This window comes from Helianthus annuus, chromosome 4 (assembly GCF_002127325.2).
Source record: "Helianthus annuus cultivar XRQ/B chromosome 4, HanXRQr2.0-SUNRISE, whole genome shotgun sequence".
Lineage (NCBI taxonomy): Eukaryota > Viridiplantae > Streptophyta > Magnoliopsida > Asterales > Asteraceae > Helianthus > Helianthus annuus.
In genome coordinates this window covers 313,314-325,490 of record NC_035436.2, presented here as the reverse complement: position 1 = coordinate 325,490, position 12,177 = coordinate 313,314, and the positions used below count along the sequence as shown (strand labels likewise).

At 36.4% G+C, this 12,177-nt stretch overlaps 1 protein-coding gene across 3 annotated transcripts; it reads right to left on the bottom strand.

The window, feature by feature from the left end:
* Positions 1 to 1,864: 1,864 nt before the first annotated feature.
* On the bottom strand, positions 1,865 to 7,339 carry LOC110935430 (E3 ubiquitin-protein ligase MARCHF8). 3 transcript variants are annotated; one of them, XR_004891878.1, is made up of 10 exons: positions 7,185 to 7,339; positions 6,425 to 6,489; positions 6,054 to 6,352; positions 5,884 to 5,969; positions 5,657 to 5,803; positions 5,453 to 5,555; positions 5,152 to 5,264; positions 2,326 to 2,402; positions 2,180 to 2,253; positions 1,865 to 2,095 (listed from the first exon to the last, which is right to left on the bottom strand). XR_004891878.1 is itself a non-coding variant. In XM_022177814.2 (9 exons), exons 3-8 carry the CDS (start codon positions 6,277 to 6,279, stop codon positions 2,310 to 2,312), a joined length of 768 nt encoding a protein of 255 aa, XP_022033506.1. In that variant the 5' UTR covers positions 6,280 to 6,352; positions 6,425 to 6,489; positions 7,185 to 7,339; the 3' UTR covers positions 1,865 to 2,095; positions 2,291 to 2,309. The 3 variants fall into 3 exon arrangements, 2 of the variants coding, with proteins under 2 accessions (XP_022033506.1, XP_022033505.1); XM_022177814.2 differs by lacking the exon at positions 2,180 to 2,253 and having other exon boundaries at positions 2,291 to 2,402; XM_022177813.2 differs by lacking the exon at positions 2,180 to 2,253 and having other exon boundaries at positions 1,871 to 2,125; positions 2,291 to 2,402.
* Positions 7,340 to 12,177: the final 4,838 nt, after the last annotated feature.

Genomic DNA, 12,177 nt, shown 5'->3' with positions numbered 1-12,177 from the left:
AATCCTATTGACATAAAAGATACTAAAAACAGTGTAGGCATAAAAAATAGTCGCAATTTAAATAACACCTTCTACCTGGTCTAGAGAAAACACAAGCGATTACATTAAGGAAAACACTATTGCTTTAATTTAGAGAAACAACTAAAGCAATGTGAAATGCCAAATTTCAAGTTGGTAAAAAGTCAATTTAAGAACATATGTGATTTTTTCTTATACTGTGCAACAACGAAAGCAATGTGAAACACCTAATTTGAAAGGTAAAAAAATAACTTAAGGTCTATGTGAAAAGAAAGCAATCGCCAAAAAATCATTCAAAAAAGTCAGGCTTGCATAACCAATCAAGCAAGAAAACTTTCAAATGCCCCCAATCGTCAAAAGTAAGAAATCACAAGTACTAACAAACTAATTTCATAAGGGTAAAGATGTTTCCGCAGATGCGTTCTCCTGGAGAGCCAAATGACGACCAGTTGTTTTCTTTTTTTCCAACTAATCTGACCTGCACTCTTATTTTCTAGTTTTCAAACCTGCCTGCGATTGAGAACAATATCAGACCCAAAAATAGTCCAAATGAAGAAATAGTAGTTATGCCATTGGTGAGGAATAATATCATTTCCAACACTTGCAGCAGCATACTGGTAACAAGTTATCTCCTCCTCGACGACCCAAGTATCAAAAAACACTAGAAGGTGAATAACAATCAGATAAGGATGAATGAAAGTCTCAAGTTAATTATTCAGATAGCTGATACCAAAGAAAGAAAGAAAACAATACAAGAGATTGATTGATCCTCCACATCATCATCACTGCAATGATAAGAAAATCATCCCACAGTTTTTACAACACTTGATAGAGTTTAAACAACAAGTTACATCATCCACTAATAGGAATTCCATGTTATCATGAACTAATAAGCTAAGGTAGGATTTATAACTGAACTTGGATACGTGATGTTGGAGATGATACAGAGGTTGGATGGGGTCTCTCTGGATGGAGTCACCAGGCAGGGACGTCTTTCACCTTCACCCCCTGCCTGCCTCATCGTCATTTTCAGACAACCCACCAACCCTAATACCATACGTTCCACAAAGGGGCTTTCGTTTCTTCTGAATCCTGCCCATGGCCCAAATAATTCACTCCTCTTTAATACCTATCCTTCAACTCCAATTTTTATACAATACTTTCATTTCAACCAGACTTTATTCTTCAAACTTGGCTGGCTGGCACCCAATGTGAAATCTTTTTCACTTTCAAAGACCCTTAACGGCTTTGGATTAGTTGGAACACCTTTAATTAAGCTTTTGATTTTAAACTAATTTATTATTATGAACCATTTCCGCCTCCACCATGTGTTTTTTTTATCTTCCTTGCGTGGAATGAAACAAGTTTATTTATGGGAGGAGATTCTATGTTGTAAGCTGTTGCATATTTTTTTTTCAACTTCTCTGTTCAGTAATATGTTGACTTATAAGGCTAAAGGGTGTGGTTGGGACATGATTCGTCACGTAGGAACACGAATGGAAGACTATACCACCCCCTTCCCTAATCCACTATAGCAACCATGGTCCTCCTTTCTATTTTTCAAGTAATCATTTCTTTTTTCTTTAAACAAAGATAAATTAAAATAAATAAGAGGATAGTGGTTTGGGTCATGACCACACTCTTAGGGTAGTGATTTTGGATTGTGGATTAGAGGTGGGTAACATGGCATTGACGTGGAGGGTCATAGTGGTCATGACCACACCCTATAGCCTAAGACACTAAGGAAATAACTTCATTCTAAAAAGAAACAAGTTGCGTGCACATGTATGTATAAGGTAAATCAACCTCTCAAACACCCCCCCCCCCCTCCCCTCCAATCAATGCATAAAAGCAAGGGTTAATCTTGTATCTTTATATAATGGATGTCAAGCTTACATCCATATACATATACGGGATCAATGAATCATCTGTACGTGTAAAAAAGTACATTTACAACACAAGATAATTATCTCCAAGTAGAAACTCAAAGCCAATCATCAGCCAGCAAGCCAGTCTATATGGAATAAAAATACTTTGCTCAATGCAACAGCTTCACTCCTCAAATACCACATATCTCCTACCACAAGACATGGAAGTGAACGATTCACTAGCAAATTACAAAACATCATTAAAAAAAGGTAAATTAAGCATCTATTGGTACCAAAGTGGACAAGCGAAAGATATTCACACAAAAACCCATGCTCCTTTTACACTTCTTGGGCTCTTCAAGGTAAACTAGAAGCAATGAATAGACTAATAAGATGGAGCTTACCAAGCAAATAACTGAAAGTTTAATAGAGACCCAACATTCTTAGCTCTGTCACATGGCTGGGGTCAAGTTCAGCAACATCATTGTTCACTTCTCTGTCTTCTACAATGTACTCCTGCGGTAAAAACCACCTTTCATCTATAAGACTTTGCACAACTATGTCAAGAAAATTAACAAAGACAAATACATATCAAGAGGATACCTATCCCAAATTTTCAATGTATTTAAATTCTAGTAATAAATGAGAAATTTACATTTAAATAGTGTTGGTGAATCCAATTTAAATCATGAATTGCGGGAGCAAAATAGCGATTTAGCAAAGATAGCGATTTTGACCAAAAAAATAGCGATTTTGACCAAAAAAATAGCGATTTTGACCAAAAAAATAGCGATTCAGTCAATAATAATCCAAGGTTTAAGTGCAACATTTAGCAAAGATAGCGATTTTGACCAAAAAAATTGGCCAAATATAGCAATTTGATGAATTGGCCAATTACGATGTGTATTAAAAACTGAGTTTTGGTCAATTTGGCAATTACATGCCACGAGGCTGTGCTGCAAAGTCACATAATAGTGTCCCTTGAACTGAATTCCAAATTTTGCACAGTGCATCAAACGGCAATGTGATGAAATGCTATATATATACCTGTGTCCCTCCCTTATGTCACTTTAGTAAATTGCCCTATTTTTGTAAAATTTCAATTTAGCTCTCAAGGTTAACATCTGTGTATTCATTTAGCTGTGCTAATGTGTTGTGGTGTACGCTTTTATGTAAAGCACCAAAACGAGTTAAAATGGAACAATGAGCCTCGAGAATAAAGTGAACAAATCATGTATTTGTATAATCGTTATGTAATATAGCTCAACCAGCTTTAGGATCAAGTTTTGGTCACCACTTGCATGCCACCTTAGTTGTAAATTATCACTATTAAAATTTGAAAAGAAGGATTGAAATCTAGCGGTATTATCATGGAAAGGGATTATAAAAATACGAGTGTCACACTTGTTATGTGAAACCTACTTGACAAGTAATTACTATTACTAATAGTCTTAAAATACAAAGTCGGTGGAAACCCCACCGGCTTTGCCTCCCCCTCCCTCATACTTTCACGATTTTGCAATTTTAGTCCCTTGACTTTGGTACCTTCAAAGTTTCATAAAATGGTAAATTTAGTCCCTAAACTACTACTCCATTTTACAAATAGTTTGCTTTTAGCGCCCCAACTTTGTGGTAGTTTCATTTTCAGCCCCAACTTTGTTATTTTTCCTTCTTACCCAAAACTTTATCAAATATTATCTTTACCCTTTCTTAGTCCTTAAGTTTAGGAAATGCAATTTTTAACCACTTAACTTTTTATGAACTTTGTAAATGCCACTTTGACCCTCTCGAGAGTTTTTTTCTTGACGATATAAATTCGAGTTAGTCGGATCGCGTATAATACGTTATGATTGTACGATATAAATTCGATTTACGTTACGTTTTGATCCAATCGCAATGCAACTATAGGATACATTGAGTTCAATCGGATACGTCAAAACGTGCGTTTTCATATGGTTAACACATCACATAACGCCGCTTGGACTAATCTGTTCGATATTTGCGAAGTACCCGCGCCACAACGCGCGCGGGTCTTATTACTAGTATAACTTAAAACATAAAAGTCGGTGGACTTTTCGTGTTTATTCCCTTTTGCTTTTCTACCTTGATCCTTCTTGTTTTTTTGTTTGCTTTGACCCCTGTCTATTCTTCATATCTTCGTTACCATTATCTTATGCCCCTCCTTTTTTTTCATTGGCAATTCATGTTTGATTTTTGTTTGCTTCATTTCTACAACTTAAGAAGTAAATAATAAATAATTCGACTATATTGTAAAATAATTTTTAATTTTAAGCTAAGAATTTTGTGTGTTATTTTAGTATTCTAATAATAATGTTTTTCGTACATTAAATATATATAGCATTGATCCAAAACTAATATGTAGCGTAATTTTATGTACGTGTAGATATAAAATTGATTTGGTTTAGGTTTTGACGTAAACTTTTTCTTGAAATAAGCCAGATCAAGTATAATACGTTTTCGTTTGAAATATAAATTATTTACGTGCATATAGTTATTTACGTGTCGATATAAATTCGAGTTGGTCTACGTTTCAATGTAATTTTTTTTGAGAAACGAGTCAGGTTAAATATAATACGTTTTCATGTTTATTTTATGTATGTTTCGTGAATTTTGTTCCGAGCTGAGTGGAGTCAAATTGTGGTTTCATTTTTTCCTTTTCTTAAAAAACAATTTATCCCTTTTGATCATAGTGTTAGTTTTTCCTTTATACATGTTGCGTTTTCTATGTATGAGTCGTGTCACATATAATATGTTACGATTGTACGGTATAAACTCGATTTACTTTACGTTTTGATCTAGTCGCAATGCTCATATAGGTTATATCGAGTTCAACCAGAGACGTCGAAACACGCGTTTTCATATGGTTAACGAACACATAATGCTTGAACTAATCCATTCAATGTTTGTGATGTGCCCGCGCCGCAACGCGCGCGGGTCTTATTGCTAGTTTCTTCTTATTTCATAATGCATAATCTTTATAAAGTGAAATAACCCTTTAAATATGTACTCGAAGAAGACTATAGTTGTCTGAATACATATTAAAGATCCTTCCTCAAGAAGGAAGCATTTTCTCTCAACCATGAGAACCATATTTGCATCCATTTCTGGTCGTAACAATGTCAGGTAGTTGGTGTTCCAGATTAGAAATTTACCAATAGATGATGTTATATAAAGGTTGTATGGACAGGCTCTTTAACTCCTACCAATCCATGATTTTCGTAAAAGCAATGGAAGAAGGGCTAACCTTTGTGAGTTCCTGTTTGGCAAGAATGTGATAGTGGCGTTCGTTGATTCGCTGTCCACAGATGATGGCTATAAAGAAACCATAGAGCAACCCCACCAACACAATTGCTAACACTGAAATTAACAAATGACAGGTTACAATAGATTGCATGATCGGACAAAAAGACAGATTGTAGAAATATGCATGAACCCAAAATAAACTACACTCAAAAGGTACTTGAGACTAATAGTTTCCGAAAAGTATAAACAACTCTCTCTTGCCTTGTCACACACACATATCAAATTAGCATTGGGCTGCTTACCAGCCATGGTGTAAAACCCATATGGGTGTTCTTCATATCCAAACATTTCTCTCAGTTCATCTCCATAAAATTTGTAGACCAAGACACCTAAGAAGGCCACAATCTGCCAAACAAAATTCTTGTTACACGCAAGAAACTCCTTGGATAGATATGAAGGAAGGAAGGAACAAGGAGGATTCATGTAATTTGTTGATGATACCATACCAGTTGGACAATGATGAAAATGAATGCATGGTCTCTTGCAACCAGTAACTGAAATTTCAACCTCAACCACCAGCGATCAGGTGGGACATTTGCACGTAGTATAAACACTGCCTTACATTCTGTGCAGTGAGAGAAAGCAAACCCCTCCTGCACCCCACCCATATGTAAGTAAGAGTTAATTATTATTAATTATTCAATATACTAGAGTATATTTTAAAAAAACTTACCCTGGCAGACCTCCAATTGTCAAGACATGACCTGTGGACATATTTTTGGGTGCCTCTACAATGGCATGGTGCAATCAAGTCTTCTCCTGTCAATCATTTTAAACTAACAATCTTATACATCACATAATTATTACTTCATTTATAAATTAAGAAAGAGTCATCAGACAGACCTTCAGTATCCAGGCATATGCGGCACTGGGGTTGGTCTGAAGCAACCAGGCTGCTATTTTCATTGAAATCCGGACTTTGTGAATCCTCCTCAACAACCGCTATTGAACAATCACTTCTTATTTCAAATGTAGATGAACAGCTTTCCACACTCTTACACTCATTTAAGATGGGTTCTGTTTCTGAACTGCCTTCTCTTCCACTGTCATTTGACGACATTAGTTGCATCTTATAATAATAATAATCTGGATCCAGGCAAACAAATTTCTCCTATGTACCATTTCAACATAAACTCCAAATCCTGCAGCAGCAGCACAAACAGAATCAGCAATGCAAAATGCTACCCGAGGGAAAAAAAAAGCATTCTGCTCACCTTCTAGGATTCATCACTTCTCATGGTGCCAAAATCAACTAGTGTGGATCTTTCTTTTTGAGTTACTGTATAGAAAGGTTAAGGAAGACGTCAAGATAGATGAATGGTTCATGCCTCATCATCATCAACTTTGAGTGAAGTAGAATGAGTAAAGTTACTAACACATAAAAAAGGGAAAAGCATTGCTTGTCATTCAACCATGAAAAGGAGATTTCTTTTCATGACGAGGCAAGGTTCAACATGTAAACGAAAAACGCATTACAGTAGTATGAAATCAGATACATCAATTGTACCGGTTTGATTTGTTTTGTTTTGTTGTTATACTTGAAAGAAACTGGCTAAAAGGCAAAACAATCCAGTTTGTTTCTTCTAATCCCCCGAGTTCATTTTGGGGGGAACCAAACACTATATAACTTGGTGAATGAACTCAAGGTTCAATTCAATATTATTATTATTTTCCTCTACAAACAAACAAACAAACCCACTCAGGTAGTTAAGTTTTCAACTCATCAATATCTTATATAATAATATCCAGCCAGAAAGAAAGAAAGAACAAACTGAATTATCTTTTAAGCCTTCTCCTTGGTAGAAAGAAAGAAGATCTTAGGATACACAAGTACAATTTAAGTAATTCGATTAGATCAGAAAAGAACAGAGTAATTGGTTTAAAGGAGGGAATTCAAGATAGATATTATTATTCATCAAAACAATACAAAGATGTAAGCGGGGGCAATGGTGAAGAAGGTAAATTAGGGTTGACCTGGGTGCTTTCAATTCAAGAAACGATTACGAACGCTGTTGACATTCCAGTCTTCCTGAGGATTGGCGGCCGATGGGAATTGGGTTTCGGAGATTTCATCAACGATACAAATTGAAAAACAACTTTGTCTTTATCCATCTTCCCATAATTATTGTGCTTCTCATTATACACCTCATTAACCTCATTATATATTTTCTTGTTTTTTGAATCTCAAATTTTAATCACTAACGGACTACTGTAGTATCATCGTGTCACCAGCGGAATCACCCGATCATATCCATCTCCACCCGATCATATCCATCTCCACTAGACAATAATGCCTCTACAGTCTACACCAATTCAGGAGGAAACCCAATAAATCTGGGAAAAAACCCCCTTTATGAGACTCGAACTCGCGACCTAATGGTCCCTAAGTCTTATCTCACCCCCCCCCCATATGCCACTAGGCTATAATGGCACGGGCAAAAGTTTTTAATTCTTGTTTTCTGTGAGACTTGAACGACAAATTTCTTTAATTCTTGTTTCTGTGGGACTTGAATCCAAGACCTTTGCTCTCAAAGTGTTTAATTAGTGGGATACATAACACATTTATCTCGTGTTTGATTCGTGTTTTAGGGGACTTACATGTGGTCTTAGAGCCTTTTTCTCATTTGGGAATGATTTCGGGTTTATTCGTGGGACTTTTGGGTTATGTTGGGTGTTTTTCATGTTCTTGAGGTTTTGGTTGTGGGTTCTTGATTTTCAAACTAATTTGGTGATTCTTGATAGATTTCGGCTTGGTTAATCCATTTGGATTGTGTATTAGTTGTTTTTTGGTTGGTTTCCACGGGTTGTTTTGGTGGATTTCGGGATTCTTACTTGATTCTAGTGTTTTTTAGAGTTTTTGAATGAATAGCAATGGTGGAAAGCTCGACTTGGAGCTTTTCTTGGAGTTGGAGAGACGGCTTGAAGACATCTTTAAGATCAAGTGAAAGGATAGGATGAGACTTGATCATAAGGTGTTCGAAAATAAGTTGTATATTTTAGCATGGTAGTATGTCACGTAGCACGTAAGTTTCAAGTTAAGTCACATATACATAGCATGAACTCACCTTGAATATAAACAAATAGTGATGTAAGGATTATAATTTGTTCTCGGCTATTATTATTGCTTTAGATTGCGAGTAAAGTGTGATTCGGGTCTTCGACTTTGAAATGAAGAGGTATCAAATGTAAAACACATTATAATTGATATAGCATAAAAGAGATTCAATGTAAAAACCTTGGAGTGTCTTGGAATGAAACTAAGACTATTCCAAAGTGGTCGAAAATTCCTTTGAGTTTGGGAAACATGCTTTGGCCTAATAGGTAGAATACTCTCGCCGAAATTTCAGTTAACGATATTCACCCTTCCGGTTACTACATGTCCCAATTCAAACGAAAGTTCGAGACCTTGGCGAGATTGAAAATCGAGGAGTGGGACTTATTATCAAGATGTGGGTGTCACCCCTAACTTGACAACGTCGTTCCCTAAGTGTGGTTAGTACTTACTGAACGAGATAATGAACTAAATCTGACTCGTTGGTAAGTGTCCACTAGAATGAGAATGAGAAATTCTCCATTAAGGTGAAGAAATCACTCCTATTTTGATTGTACAATTTCATGAAAATTGATGAAGGCGGATTAAGAAATATCACTAAAGCAAGGCTTTTCACGCCTATTTTGGTGAGATCGTCTCATTTGTGGTATAAGAGTATCTTTGTGTCTCCGTGTTTGTGGTATAGCTTGCCTTAGGAAAGACATGTGTATTTTATGACAAAAGATAAGATGAAATTAGGGAGAATTTAAGTATTTTAAGCATGAACACAAGAATGGTCAAGTATGGGACTTCTTAACTATATACTAGGTTAAAGGCATGGCAATTTTTCCTAATTCTATAACGCCCATAATTTCGTAAGGTTAAAACAAGAATAAAAACGTTAAATTTTTAAACTTTCACACCGAAATACTAAAAATTACCAAAAATACCCTTTCTGTTGTTGTTGCTGGTTGTTGTTGTTGTTGGCGCGTTGAGTGCAAGCATTGGCAAGGTGATTTGGGTCACCACATTTGTAACACACCCGACCGGTGTTGGCTTGTGGTTGAGCTTGGTTAGGAGCAGGATTATGGGCTACAATGGCCTGGTTTTGATTGGCTGTGAGTTTGTGACATTGAGGGGCAAAATGCCCATACCGAGTGCAGTTCGTGCACAAACGACATGGTGCGTTGGTTGAATGGTGGTAAAGACAATTGTTACACTTGGGTTGAGTCCCAGTGTAAGCCTTGCGTTGTGGTTCAGGGTGAGGAGTTGCAGCGACAGATTGAAATGGCTTGGGGTTTGGCGGAGTGACGACCGCACCATTTTGGCTTGAAGCCTTCCGCTTCTTGCCTTTGTTTTTCTTGGATGACTGCGAGGGGGAGTGTTCAACGGTGGTGGTATCAGTTGTGGCTTGGTGTGCGTTCTTCGATGGAACCTTATCAGAAGTCCCACGAATAACATAGTTGTTATTGTTGAGTCGGGCTACCAAACGAAAGGTGTCTTAAAAGCTCCGTGTTATTTAATTAGTATCAACAATTTAACCTAAAAGCTCGAATTTCATGATCATGCCAACAACCCACTTCATCGTTCATCCTACATAAGGGTTTTTACTTATAACATATACATACACAATTTCTACACATATTTTCATTCATATAATGCTTTCAAACCAAATCCCTACAACAATTTATATCATACTATCAAAACCCATTCAAGATTGGCACTTTCATACTCCTTCTTCATGCAAACTTCATTAAATGGAAAATGGCAACATACCTTATGATTAGCAAGTTTAGAAGATTAAGAATTTGAGTTTATGCAGGGGATTGTCACCAATTTCTTTTCAATCTTGCTGAATTTTAACAATTTGGATTCAAGAGAGTGTGTTCTCTCTTTCTTTCTCTTTCTGACCAGGACACACACACACATTGCACAAATTTTTGTTTTTCCTTCTTTTTGTTAAATCATCTTTCTAAATGTGCACTTTGAGTCCCTATAGTTTTATTAGTTATCTTATTTAGCCACCGCTGCTTATTTACTACAAAAAGACAACATTATCTAACTAGGTTAAGTATTCCTAGTTACTAGACTTCATGCTAAGTACCCAAAATAACATGATATTTCTGATGAAATATCATCAGTTTCTGACGATTCTGATCATCAGATTTTCAGATGATTTGTTCACCAGAATTTCTGATGAAGTGGTTTATTAGAAATTCTGATGAATATCCCACTTGTCTAAAACTCAACTCTATCCTGCCACCATGACCAAAACAACTTGACATTATTGGATATCATGATTACAAAAGCAACTTGAACGTTGGATTAAATGAATATGTCAAATTACTACTTTTTGCAGTACTTGTTGCATGAATAAACTATTGTTTATTCATGTACCCAGCCTTCTATAAATAGAAGGCTCAACCAGCAGAAGACAAGTGAGTTTGAAGCTTAGCATTCATATATACCATACAAACTCCATTGCCCTTCTCACCCACAGAATTCAGGATTCATTTGTATTGGATAATAATCTTACAATCACCTTGTAAACTATTTTGTTTCAAGTGATATAAACTTGATAATTCTGTAGGTCTTGTTTCTGAAAGTCTGATTTCCATTTCAGCACATCTTTTTCACATCTACTGAAATCACTTGCCATATTACGTGAAAAGAAGTTGTTAACGCCATACTGGGTCCAACAATTGGTATCAGAGCAGATTAAATAGACTATTTTCAAACGATCAATGGCTCATTTTCTTTTCTCTAAATATGGCCAGCTTTCAATCCTGGAATAATGCTTTTAACATTGGTTCTATGTCTAAACCTCCGACTCTGGTCAGAGAGGAATACCCCGAGTGGAAAATCAGGATGGTCAGTTCCTTAATGGTCATGACCGAGCTCTGTTTCAATCCATTGAAAGGCTCCACATATACCAATGACTGAAATACCAGCAATTCCAGCAACAGACCAATCACCAGGAATCCATGCCTCCTGTGTTCCCAAAAGTGAAATAAACTGGAGCACGGAAGACAAGGATCTGGTGGCTGGGGATGAAAGGGCAAAGTCACTTTTAATTATGGCCATCCCCAATGACATATTTTCACAAGTTGATGCATGTGCATTGATGTGCGTTAGGTGTAATATAATTTAGGTGTATTTTTAAGCCCTTTTTACACTTTTTAGCCAAGTTTTAAATTTATAAACACGATATTCACTAACACTAAACACACATATGGGCAAGTGCACCTATCGTGGACGTAGTATAGTGTTGGTAAGATACCGAGGTCGTCCAAGGACACAAGAGCTTTTAGTACCGGTTTATCCTCAACATCTAATCAACTCAAAATGTTAGAAAAAGATTTTTAAACTAGAAAAATAAAACTAACTAAAATGCTGAAAAAGAAAATAAAAGTAAAAACAGATAGACAAGATGAATCACTTGGATCCGACTCGTGTGTAGTGTAACCTTTGATTATTTTCGCACTTTTGCACTTGTTTAAGAGATTATCTTAGTTATTGTAGTAGGTCCCTCTTTTGAAGGTGACGTTACCCTCAACCTAGTAGTTTGAGTCAGCAAGGATACAATCCTAAAGGGCCGGATTATTGAAAGATAATTAATTAAGTTATTAATGCATAATGTGGTAGGCCCCTCTTTTGAAGGCGGCGTTACCCTCGGCTAAGTAGTCTGAGTCAGCAGGGATACAGTCCTAAGTAGCCGGGTTAAAGTTTTAATAGTAGTTTAACTTATGAGAGGATCAAAGAGTTTGGACCTGTCACGGCCCTCAGCCCCGGTTTGACCCGGTTCCAGAGCCGCGAGGCAGGAAACCTGCGGTATCTAATTTGGGCGACAGTGGAAGTCTTTTAATACAGGATCTTTTAATATTTTGAAAATGCTCGTTTAATATATTACATCAAGTTTAGGGATAAAATCCCCAA

Excerpts from the sequence above, each read along its gene's own strand:
- LOC110935430 (XM_022177814.2), bottom strand. The coding sequence starts at position 6,279 with ATGCAACTAATGTCGTCAAATGACAGTGGAAGAGAAGGCAGTTCAGAA. Across the intron at positions 5,556-5,656 it reads TTTTCATCATTGTCCAACTG|ATTGTGGCCTTCTTAGGTGT; the intron begins GTATGGTATCAT and ends TTTGTTTGGCAG. Across the intron at positions 5,265-5,452 it reads TGGGTTTTACACCATGGCTG|TGTTAGCAATTGTGTTGGTG; the intron begins GTAAGCAGCCCA and ends TGTTAATTTCAG.